Source organism: Saccopteryx bilineata, chromosome 6 (genome assembly GCF_036850765.1).
Source record: "Saccopteryx bilineata isolate mSacBil1 chromosome 6, mSacBil1_pri_phased_curated, whole genome shotgun sequence".
NCBI classification, from domain to species: Eukaryota; Metazoa; Chordata; class Mammalia; order Chiroptera; family Emballonuridae; genus Saccopteryx; species Saccopteryx bilineata.
The window spans coordinates 40,339,564-40,352,017 of record NC_089495.1 but is presented as its reverse complement, the minus strand read 5'-3'; the positions used below and the strand labels follow the sequence as shown (position 1 = coordinate 40,352,017).

At 35.6% G+C, this 12,454-nt stretch overlaps 1 protein-coding gene across 2 annotated transcripts in view; it reads left to right on the top strand.

Moving 5' to 3' along the window:
• The window catches only part of MYO16 (myosin XVI), a 596,349-nt gene that overhangs the window by 387,663 nt on the left and 196,232 nt on the right, over nucleotides 1–12,454 (top strand). For both annotated transcript variants that reach the window (XM_066236132.1, XM_066236131.1), the window contains exon 21: nucleotides 3,370–3,442. In XM_066236132.1, the coding sequence (XP_066092229.1) occupies nucleotides 3,370–3,442 (73 nt within the window). The remainder of the gene's footprint in view (nucleotides 1–3,369; nucleotides 3,443–12,454) is intronic.

Below are 12,454 nucleotides of genomic sequence, written 5' to 3'. Positions count from 1 at the left end.
CTCTGAACAAACAGACACCTGCTGGGCTGTACTTTTCCTCTCTGTCTTTAAAGGACAGAAAATTCAGAAAATACTCACCATATATTTAATCATATATTTTTAAAAATAAAAGCATAGAACATTAAAAACAAACAAACAAACAAAAAAAAACCCCAAAGAAATCAACTCTAGGTCTATCATTTAAGACAATATCTAATGTTAACTTTTTCTGTGCCATTGATTAATTTTAGCATGTTTGAAATTTTGCTGTAAGTTACTCTAAATATACAAAAGGTATAGATTTTATTCCAGCTTTAGTTTTTAGCTTATGATAGTTCAAGAACATTTACCATGCATTCACAGTGTTTTTATAAACGTCAATTGAATAGTTATTGGTCATAAAAATAAAATTGTTTCACTATAGAAACCTTAGAAAATTCAGAACAATAAAAAGAATTAAACAAAACCATCTCTCTTCCCTCTTTTCAGGCTGACTGTACTTCTTTCTAGATCTCCTGGATATATAATTGTGTTTATTCTTTATACAGAACTTATATGTTCCTTTCTATTAACTTGAGAGTTTTGCTAAATTAATTCATCATAGGATGCAAGCCATTTAATTAATTGTGTTTTTAGTGTAGGCTATTTATTATTCCTTTTTGTTTTTGCTACTGTAATTAAGATAACAATGAACATTCTTGTTCATAGTCTTTAATTTCATTTCTGGTAATTGTGTTGGGATAGTTTGTTATATATGAAAATATTGTTCAAATGAAATAAACATTTCAAAGCTTTATATCTCATAACTAAATTGTTTTTTAAGAAGGCTCTGTCGATTTAAACTCCTAACAAAAGTATATGGGACTTTCTCATCCTGTTTTAAAATATTTCTTTGGCAATTTTAATGAGATTGACACTTTTACTCTGCCTTTTAGCCATGTCTATTTCTTCAGTTAGAAATTCTCTTCATTTCTAGAGCAAGTTTAATCAAATGTCTTTTTTTAAAAAGCAACATCCAGAGATTGAAGATATACACTGTATACTAGCTATTATTTTGGAACTCTATTTGCATCACCTCTAATTGTAACAACAATCTAGGTGGGCACATGTTGCTTGTTATCTTAGTTTTATAGATGGTGAAACTATAGCTCATAAAACTTAAGTAACTTGCCCAAAGTTATCCAACTAAAAAGTGTTTGAACTAGTATTTCTGCGCCAAACAAAGCAACTCCAGAACATGACAAGCTTCATCACTAAACTCCCACAAGAGAAACAGTGCATTTCATAACATGGAAACACACACACACACACAACACACACACACACACACCAAAACAAAGTATCAAATCATCCTAAACCTCAGCATTATGATTATCACCGAGTCAACATCACTCCCAACATATCCTTGTGCACATTATAAAGAGTAGGGTGGGAAGACGCATGGATGGATGGGAGGTAGTGTATGACTGAACACACGTGTCAACAGATTGAGAAAAATCTATGAAAATGAATGAGGCAATGTGTTTTAGAATAATACTTTTCTTTAACAGAATATATTCTTATTTATGCTATTTACCCTGCAAAAAAAAATTGTAGTATTTGTGTAATCATACATTTAAACATTTTTTTTGTTTTTTTTACCAGAAGTCAAAACTGAAAACAAAAATCAAACAAGTAAAAAACAAAACAAAAAGACTCCTGAAGATCACATTTTTCTTTGTCCCTTTCTAATTTCTTGTTCTACCATTTAACTCTAACCTATGTACAGTTTACTTGGTCACACAGGGTGAGGTGAGGTACAAAGCTAACTTTTTCTTCTAAGAAACTAAATCCATTTACCTAGAGACAAACATTGAATAAGTTCTTCTCCTCACTACATTATATTTTTTTGCCATGTGAAGTTCATCTTAAGTGCTTTTAAAATCCTGTTCTGAAGCTTATATTTGTGCCATCTACAACAAATAATCTTAGAGGCAAAATATTATAGAATCAATACTCTATCTTTTTTCAAGGAAAAAAAAGGGTAATGTAAGCAAACATATTACAGACCCTAAAAGGTTAGGAGTATGTACTGAATGTGAAGACAAGATACAGATACAGAAAGAGTCAGTTGCCAATGTGGTTCTGTAGGTTCTCACAAAGCAAGTGAAGAGCAACAAGAAAAACATCTCCATGAGCTGTAGTGGTGGTACGGAAGTAATCAGCGCCTGATGAGGATGGGCCATCACCCTCTTGGCAGGAAATGAAGACAATGGTCCTCCTACTGCTCCAACCAGCATGTGGAAGGGTGGAGGTGTGCCCTCCTGGTCGCCCTCATTCAAGAATCATCACTGGGGTCCTGTCTTTGCAAGAAACAATCTCATGCACACTCCACGTGCTACCACCATGTGCCTTACAAAAGCCAGGGTGTCAGGCATGCTGTCACTAGCCAGGTTTTCTCCCACTTTCCTCACTCACTGCGAGGGTTCTGACATCTGCAATTAAAACTGTCCAAGACTGTAGCAAATTTTGAGTGGTAGTTTCAATCTCGGGGAAAAAAAGGGTTGATATCTTTTTTTTTTTTTTTATAATTTTTTAACTTACTGTTTTTCGAAAGAGAGAAAAGGGGGGAGAGAGAGAGAGAGAGGGAGAGAGAGAGAGAGAGAGAGAGAGAGAGAGAGACTGATTTATTGTTCTACCCATTCATGCATTTATTGGTTGATTCTTGAATGTGCTCTGACTGGGGATTGAACCCACAACGTTGGCATATTGGAAAAATGCTCCACCCAATTTAGCAACCCGGCCAGGGCCCTAGATCAATTACTTTCAATTTTATAACCAAGTTGCATGTATTTTATTCTTTTTTTTTGTTTGTTTTTCATAAGAATTCCTTTAGGAAGATCATAATATAATTTTGAAGCAGCTGAATTTGATATTTCAAAGAATATGCTTGTGGTGTGATTTACCTCATATTGTTCTTACATGAGGTAAAGAAATATTCCTGCTTGTGTAGCCTAATGAGATAAAGTATGAACTGGTGAGAGCCACTTACCAGGCGAGCACAGGTTCCTTGAGAGAAAGCAGGTCTGGTAGAAGGAGAAGGACACAAGGACTGGTTCAGAGAAGCACATATTAAATCACTTATGTATTGGTAAATTTTAAACATAAAAATCAAAGTATTTCTGTTAATGTTCTCTGTATAAATCAAAGCATTAAAAATAAAAACACTTTTCCCTTGATTTTCTGAGATTTTCACCAAACTCTAAGATACGTAATTATTTGCATGCTGGGACTTCAAATTAGCAGGAATCTGCTAAGTGGCCAGATTTCTCTGACCTGCTGTAGCAATGGGCCGGGGGTCAGGGAAGACCTTGAAGGACACCTAGTCACACCTTAAATGTTTCATTTCAGCATGCAGACATTGGATATTGGAATATTGGACATCTTTGGTTTTGAAGACTTTCAAAAGAATGAATTTGAACAAGTAAGTGGGAGTTTTATTTTGAAATTTTATAAACTTTAACATCATTTTCCCACTAATCAGTTAGTTATTTTATACACACACACACATACACATACACACACACGTATATGTATCTATCTTTGTTTCTTTTTTTTTGAAGTGAGGAGCAGGTAGCAGAGAGACAGACTCCTGAATGAGCCTGACCCAGATGCACCCGGCATGCCCACCAGGGGCCGATGCTCTGCCCATCTGGGGCATTGCTCTGCTGCAACCAAAGTCATTTTAGCACCTGAGGTAGAGGCCATGGAGCCATCCTCAGCGCCTGGGCCAACTTTGCTCCAATGGAGCCTTGGCTGGGGGAGGGGAAGAGAAAGAGAGAGAGAAAGGAGGGGGGAGGGGGGGAGAAGCAGATGGGTGCTTCTGTGTGTCCTGACTAGGAATCAAATCCCGGACTTCCATACGCTGGGCCGACGCTCTACCAGAGACAACCAGCCAGGGCCCAGTTAGTTATTTTTTAATTTAATAGAGGCTGTTTGCATAATAACTTTTAAATACAGAATTAGAAGAAGTACTTTGCTATCCTGTTTTAAAATTAATGTCCTTGCTTTGTTGACATATTCATCATTTTTCTGTGATCTTGTAAACAACCGACATAATAATCGTTTTTCAAAACAGAGGCACTTGTTTTGAGAGGCAGTGCTTGAAGAAAAGCTGAGTTGTGCTCACGCGGTTTCAACTAGGTCAGAGAGACAGACAGGGGCATCTGTACTTGAAATCAGGGCAACGATCTTCAGGAACTTTGGCCAAAAATAAGAATGAAAATACCCTCTTATGCTAAATGCTGTTATTTGTAGATTCATCTTTATGTAGTATGTACACATATGAATATGGGAAACTCATAAAACTACATTAAAGAGGCATCGATTATTTTTAATCCATTTACACTTTAGGGCACCAGGAAAGGCACTTGATTCTTTATGTATCTTAAGAAAAATGGATGAAGAATTTAATCAAATTAGGTATATCCAAAAATTAAGTCTGAAGGAAAAGAGTAGAAGTAGAATATGCCTTACCAGGCAGAGAAGGAAAAATAAGCCTGTGTAAGGATAGAGATGGGAAGGTGAAAGGCAAGCTGCACATGGAGAATCACAGCTCCACACTGCTTTAGGAGAACTGTTAGCAGTTATATAACTTGCTCAGCTGTACTTTAGAGTAGACGATGTCCTGGTAACAGACACTGGATAAGGAATTAAATAGAATGAGCTTGAAACGCAGATCTGAGACTTTTACTAGCAGAGCTATCTTGACCAAGATGAAGTGTCTATAAGGAGGTTTGGTTTCCTATTCTGTAAAATCAGGATTATAACAGATTTATACAGATGTGAGATTAAACAAGATAACTGCTATATTACTTGTAGCTCATTATACAAGTTTAAGAAATGGTGGATAGCCACTTTACTATTGTAAATGGAAACACTTGAAAAACTTTTAAAATTCAGTTTTGGTGTTGTTTCGCTACATAGGTGATACAGCATCCTGTGAGCACATCCTAAATCATGCTGATTCACTTAATCCAGGGTAAATCAACATGAATCACATTTTTTGGAAACATTACAAAGAAATCTAGTGCAAAATAAGATCAAGGAGACCATAGATATTTTCCTTTTTTCATGTTTTTGTATCCCAGAATTCATAGAAAAAGGAGGACTTCATGGTTTTACTTATTTTTTTTGCTTAATATCAGAAAAAGAGTGTTGACCATAAGGAAGAGAGCAGTTAAAAGAGTGACGAGTAGCATGCAAAGCCGTGGGAGCAGGTCTGCAGGCTGCCTCTTGTGCTGTATTCTCAGTGCAGTGTTTGAGTGGAATCTGGCAGCCCTATCGATTCCTTACATTCTACCTGAGGAAACACACACACTTTCATGTCTGTAGTGAGACTCACTGGATTCTCTATCACCTGGTAAGTAACATGCAGAAATCACAGGTGGGATGATGTCAAGGCCTCTACCAATGGCTATGCACTCAACCCCCTGCTTCACACCCCAACACAAGTATCTATCAGGTCTGTGCAGACAACTGATATGTACAAAACATGAAAGCTGTTTTCTTAATAAAACTTTTATTTTACTGCAGTTAGGTATATCCCTTATTATTTCTTTCTTCTGCTAACTATTTTAATGGTGCTACATTTTAGAATATATTCACAGTCTGAGATTTTTTATATAACAAGGAATGGCATTTTCTTCAAATTCTAAGAATGAATCTCTATTAAAAATGAAAAGCTAATTTTAAATATTTATGGATAAAATATCAGGATTCATTATTAAATAACTTATGCAAAAATATTATAAAATACACTTTTTTCTAAGCAAGTTTGGTTGGCTATTATGCACAATAATAACTGGAAGTCATTTAGAATTAAACTAATGTTTTTTGTGATGAATCCAAAACTCATTTTACAGTGGACTTAGCAAATTCCTAAATTTGCATGGGAACTTTCTAAAGGCCATTGATTTGAATGAAACATTCTAGATTCTTGAGTTGCTGATAGGACATGAACTTTCTCATTTTTTGTTTCATTGGAGACTTTGAAAAAAATGTTTAACAAATCAATATTATATTCAGAGTCAAACACAGAAAAATATTATTGCCTTTATAAGTATTTATTTTATTCAGTTTTGAGAATTTGACCCATCTATGAGCTGTTCACAAGGAAGTCAGGTCCTACACAGTTGAAGATTTATTTATTTGGGGTAGCATTTTGTGTATAATAGCAGCTTAACAAATATGTTTTAAATTACAATTTTTAAAATAAAACTCAGAATAAAAATTTTTCATAGTGTATTTCCTAGTGGTTCTCCTTGATGAGGAATAAATGTATGTAGTTCTTGAGAGTATTTCTTTTATAACAAACTTGACAAAGAATAGGGACAAATTGGAGGGGATATTAAGAAACACTAAAATGTCAGCAGCTCCAACATTAGTATTCCCAAGTATCTCTAAAAGATAAGGTGAATGGTTGCTGTCCTTTAGATAAAAATTGTTTTTAGCTCATAGGAAATGCTAATCCCATTTTAATTGACTTTTAGTAAATAATTTCTATTTTGGGCTGTTTTATATATTGATATATATAACAAATACCACATTTAGAGTAAAATACTATATATTAAACTCAGTAATAGTTTGATGATTCAATGGAGAGAGTCATGTTAACACTTGAGTCCTGAAGTACATCTCGAGGGGCTGTGAATCTACTAACCTGACTTATTAAGAAATTACATTATTATCAACTCACTCTCTCTTAGGTAATACCTAAACATTATACACTCTCTTTTATTATGTGAAGTTGATCTCTAGCACTGTAAAAATATCTTCTGTCATTGGAAGGAAAGCCTCCCAGTTGATTCTTCAGCATTACTCAGTCAGTGAATTCCAAGTTTCTAATGTTTGATGAGTAGAAAGATGATAAACAAGATGGGGGTATCTTCCCACACATCACAGTGCCAGTGATGTTAGAAAAGGGAAAGCAATTCAGGGCAAAAAGTAGAAAGGAGAGATAAAAATATTTCTACTTCTAGCAATAATTATATATATATATTTAGAAAACTGAAAAGAATGTATGAAAACATTACTGCAATAAGAGAACTTGATAAAATAGCAAGTTGCAAAATCAGCATGTAAAATCAGTAATTTTATATATTTTTAAAATACCTTTTTGGAAGATGGAATGGGAAAAAACAACGCTGTCAAAAATAAGTAAATAGCTTAAGTGAGGGAAGCTGTAAAATGCTCCTGAAAGTCACATACTTATGCTAAAACAAATAAAAAGACATAGTGCATTCTGAGACAGAAAAGCTTAGTATTTTAAAGATGCTGATTATAAGTTAATTAATAAATATAGCTTTATTCAGTCCTGCTACAAATAAATAAAGAATGAAGGACAGAATCAGAGGAACTCAATTTTGCAGCCTCTAATAAGTAATGAATCTAGGCAATGAGTATCAGTTATTTTTAACATTACTGAAAAAAGTAACAACATACACAAGATGTGCATCAAGTTTTCTTGCCAAGAAAGAAAGCAAAGAGAGAAAGGAAGGAGGGAGAAAAGGAGGGAGGGAGGGAGGGAGGGAGGGAGGGAGGGAGGGAAGGAGAGGGAGGATAGAAGGAAGCAAAGAAGAAAGGAAGGAAGGGAGGGAGGGAGAGAGGGAGTGAGTGAGGGAGGGAGGGAGGATGGGAGAGAAAAAGGAAGGAAGGAAAGAAAAAAGGGAGGAAGAGATGGTAAAGGAAGGAAAAAGAAAGAGAAAGAGAAGAAGGGAGGGAGGAAAGAAGGAAGGAAGAAAGGAAAGAGGGAATGAAGAAAAGGGAAGGGAAGGTAAGGGAAAGAAAGGAGGGAAGGAAGAAAGGAAGGAAGGAAGGAAGGAAGGAAGGAAGGAAGGAAGGAAGGAAGGAAGGAAGGAAGGAAGGGAGGAAGGGAGGAAGGAAGGAAGGAAGGGATAGGAAAGGAAGGAAAGGGAAGGGAAAGGAAAGAGGGATGGAGGAAGGAAGGATTAAGAGGAGGAAAAGAGAGAGGGAAGAAGAGGAAAGGGAGGGAGGAAGGAAAGAAAAAAACCCTGAATATAATGACATATTGTGAGCTAATTACTAATTAACAGGAGCAGGGATGGAGGGAAAGGTTAAAATAAACCAGGGAGTGTACTCTGCAAAAGCAAGAATGTGGGCAACTGTTTAAGAAAATGACCTGATTTCTTCAACATATAAAAGGCAAGGGTAAAAATATAAAAGCAGAAAGGTGACCTATAGATTAAAAGACTTGTAAGAGATACATAAGTCAGTAAATATTAGACATTATGTAGATGCTAATTTGTTTAAGTATAAAAAATTATGAGTTAATGATTGTAATGTGAAATGTAGATATTTGAGAAATTAAAAAGTTATTGCTGACAGAAATTATGTATGATAAAGGTAATATGGATGGATTTTTATGTTCTTATTTCTTAGAGAATTATTATTGATAACTATTGAAGTTGGCTGATGGTAGATGGTTCATTACATTATTCTCTTCACTGTTGAATATGTTTAAAATTTTCCATAATGTCCTATTTTAAATAAATGACCTTTGCCAAACAAGGTCAGAGAAAATAAAGGCTCTACAATAATAAGAAATCCAAGAAGGCAAAATAAATTATAGAATCTTAAAACTGAAACAGCTCAAAAGAGATACTGTCTCTCTCCAACACTCCACACCTGCCATTTTAATTTAGTAACTGATTTTAAAGAAAGAGGAAGGGGGAGAGAGAGAGAGAGTGAAATATAAATCTATTTCTGTATGTGCTCTGACTGGGGTTCATATGGGCAACCTTTGGGTATTGGGACAGTGCTCAGCCAATTTGAGCTATCCGGCCAGGGCTGCACCTGCCATTTTAAAGATAATGAGCCAAAATTGAGAATAATTGATTTGTTGGGGAAAAAATATACAGTAGTCTCATAAGCTGCAAGGAATTCTAAAAAGTGAGTTGGAGATTCACAGTACACTTGCCACAGTCAAGACCCTGAAAGGTCCTGCAAAGAAGCTCTCTAACTTATTAGCTCCATGTTTCTCCAAGAGGCTTTTTGTGGTTTTTCAGACAATCGTAATTGACATCTTATACAATTAGTGTTTTGCTGAACATGTTTAAAAAATACTGCATATCTGAAACTTACATCCTCTGCCTCTCTCATATATATAATTCTGTGACATAAACGTCTGTATATATGTATAGTTATTGATGAGCAAATCAGTTAATGGATTGTGCATGCTCTGTTCCATCATCTTTTTGGTGTGTTCAATCATGTCTACATGTTAGAATCACCTGGAAAGCTTTTAACATATATCAATGCCTGGGCCCCACTCTGACTTAATTGCTTTGGGGTCAGGCCGGGACATCAGCCTTTTTAGAAAAGCCACCAGTTAATTCCAGTGTGCAGTAGGATTGCAAATAACTGTCTAATGCCTGGGGCTCTGCCTTGAATGGGAGTCAGCTCTAATTAATCTCCTACTTTAATTCTGTGATGTATATGTCATGCTCCATTATATTTTTGCTTCCGATATATTTCACTGAGTAATAAAGGGAGAACAGTTGGTAAAAATTTACTCAAGAAATTAAGTTTGTCATTAATACAAATGATAGGCCATCTGGATAAGCAATAATGTTCTGTTACTAAAACGTGTTTTCAAAGGGTGCGTAATTTTTATTATTAAATCAGTTAGCAACAGCACTTTCTGTACAGAGTGCATGCTAATTAAACAATACTTAATAATGGTTCATTCTCATCTGTGATCCTCACCTTTCACCCACATTTTGAGTCTACTCTGAATGCAGCTGGGAATATGATGAAACCCAAATACAGTCCTGAGGGATAGAGTTGAAAAATAAAAATGATTGTGTTTGCACCAAAGGCCATGATAATTCCCAATTATTGATGCAGATTTATGCTTCTAGATACCTAAGCTAATTAGACCATAAAAATCTTTCACTGTATCTTTCTCTGATTGTGTTTCACACACACCCACATATGCACACACAACATAGTTCAGTGAAAATAGATCAAGAATAAGCAGGTCTTTGCCATGATTTTGGTTACCACTGGTTGGTGGTGTACACTTTTCAAAGTTTCAACTTGGTACCTGTCATAGGATGATACGTTTGTATCAGTCCCCTGGCTACAGTTATGGCGGTTTGCAAGTTCATGTTACAGTGCTTCTTTTGTATTTCAACTTTGGTTCAAACAGTGAGTGCTTTCAACACTTTAGAAGAGGGAAATGCTAACTTGTTTTGTTAAAAATAAATGAATGTGCACATTACTTCAAAGTAAGTTTGAAAACCATTCTGTTCTGAACTGCATATGCTCTCAGCGAGTCCCTTTACCGCCAGCCCTGCTCTCCTCTGTGAGAAATAAAGATACACATTCCCTTTCAGACAGCACCACTGTAATTAAAGGGACAAGTCAAAAATCACTCTGCAGGCCACTCAGTTCCACACAGCAAGCTGGAATTTCCCCAGGGGATTTTAATAAATTACTTTTTTCCCCCTCCAAAATAAAAAGAACATGATATACAATAAAAGGTTCAGCTATATTGTGACAATCACCCCATGTCACAAAGTACCATCTGATGCTGCACCTTAAACATTATTAGAAAGAAGCTCAGCAGAGAAGCTGTACCTTTTAAGAATCATTTTGACCAGGAGAGTAACAACTTGAGTTGCTCTTTTCAGAAGAACAGGCCAAAGCCCTTTTCTGTGGGCAGAAAATGTGGGCAGATTGCTTTAGGCCTTCCTGGAAAAAAATAAAAGGTAAAAAAAAAAAAAAAAAAAAGGCTGGTACTTTGACTCCTTCCAGCTCTTTCTAATTTAGTGTGACTTTGTCCACATTTCATACTTGGTGTCACCGTTTTGACTAAAACAGTGAATCTAGCCCATAAAGCCAAAATTCAGTAATAAAATATTAGTAAATAAATATGCACAAGCCAGTCAAAACACTACACCTGGGTATTCAGAGATGGTCAGCTATCAGACAATCAAGAGGGTCACACCAACAGGGCACGAGGGTTCCTTTTCTCCACATCCTCAGCAGCACTTATTTGTTGATGTATTGATGGTCGTCATTCTGACCGCCGTGAGCTGATATCTCATTCTGGTTTAGTTTGGATTTCTCTGCCGATTAGTGATGTTGAGCCTCTTTTCAGATGTCTATTGGCCATCTGTGTGTCCTCTTTGTATAAGTGTTTATTCAGGTCCTTTGCCCATTTTTAAATTGGATTGGAGTGGGTTTTATTTTTTGGTATTGAGTTTTATAAATTCTTTCTAAATTTTGAGTATTAACCCTGTGGAAAGCAGTATGGAGTTATGTCAAAAAAAAAATTAAACATGGAACTGCCTTATGACCCAGCAATTCCACTTCTGGGAATATATCCAAAGAAGCCCAAAACACAGATTTGAATGAAATATATGCACCCCTATGTCCACTGCAGTGTTATTTACAATAGCTAAGATCTGGAAGTGGCCCAAGTGCCCATCAGTACCTGAGTGGATTTGCAACAACACAAATGGACTTAGAGGGTATTATGCTAAGTGAAATAAGCTAGTCAGAGAAAGACAAGTACCATCTGATTTCACTTATATGTGGATTTTTAAAACAAAATAAACCAACAAACAAAACAGAAACAGACTCATAGACACAGAGAACAGACTGACAGCTGTCAGAGGGAAGGTGGGTTGGAGAGCTGGCTGAAAAAGTTGAAGGATTAAACAACAACGAAATAGTCACAGACAGAGACAGCAGTATGGTGATGACCAGAGGGAAAGGGAAGTGGGGAGAGGTAGGAGAGGAAATAGGGGGAAGAGATGGTGATGGAAGGAGACAATTTGGGTGGTGAACACACAATACAATATACAGATGATGTATTATAGAATTGTGCACCTAAAATCTATACAATTTTATTAATCAGTACACCCCAATAAATTCAATAAAAGAAAAGCAAGAAGATTTATTCAGGTTGTCATCAAAAGTAATTTTTGTAGCTACAAAGCTTCAGTCTCTTCTGAATGCAAAATGATAAGAGAATACTATTAATAGAATTCTATTAAATATATTTGAGGCATCCACATCTATCTAAGTATTTTCAGTTAGAGAATCTCAAAATGAGGGGAATAATAAGTATCATATAATTTGGATATTTCTTCTATAACAGAGAATCAACTGCTGATGTTCTTATTTTGGAATCCTTTATTAGATTTTTTATTTTTGCATGCAGTAACATACATCACCTTATTTTTCATGGCTTCATAATTTATTTCTGCAGCAATCTATTTCCTAAAGTATATTCTATTTAGGCACACCTTCTATATTACTTTTAAATCAAACTGCTGAGATATAGAATCTATTTGTGTTATCTCAAATGATTACAAGTATTTTTAAAATCACAGTTAAATGATTACGATTATGTATGTCACATAATCAAAGAGAATCTTTTCTATTGGTTCCTATTCCATAATGG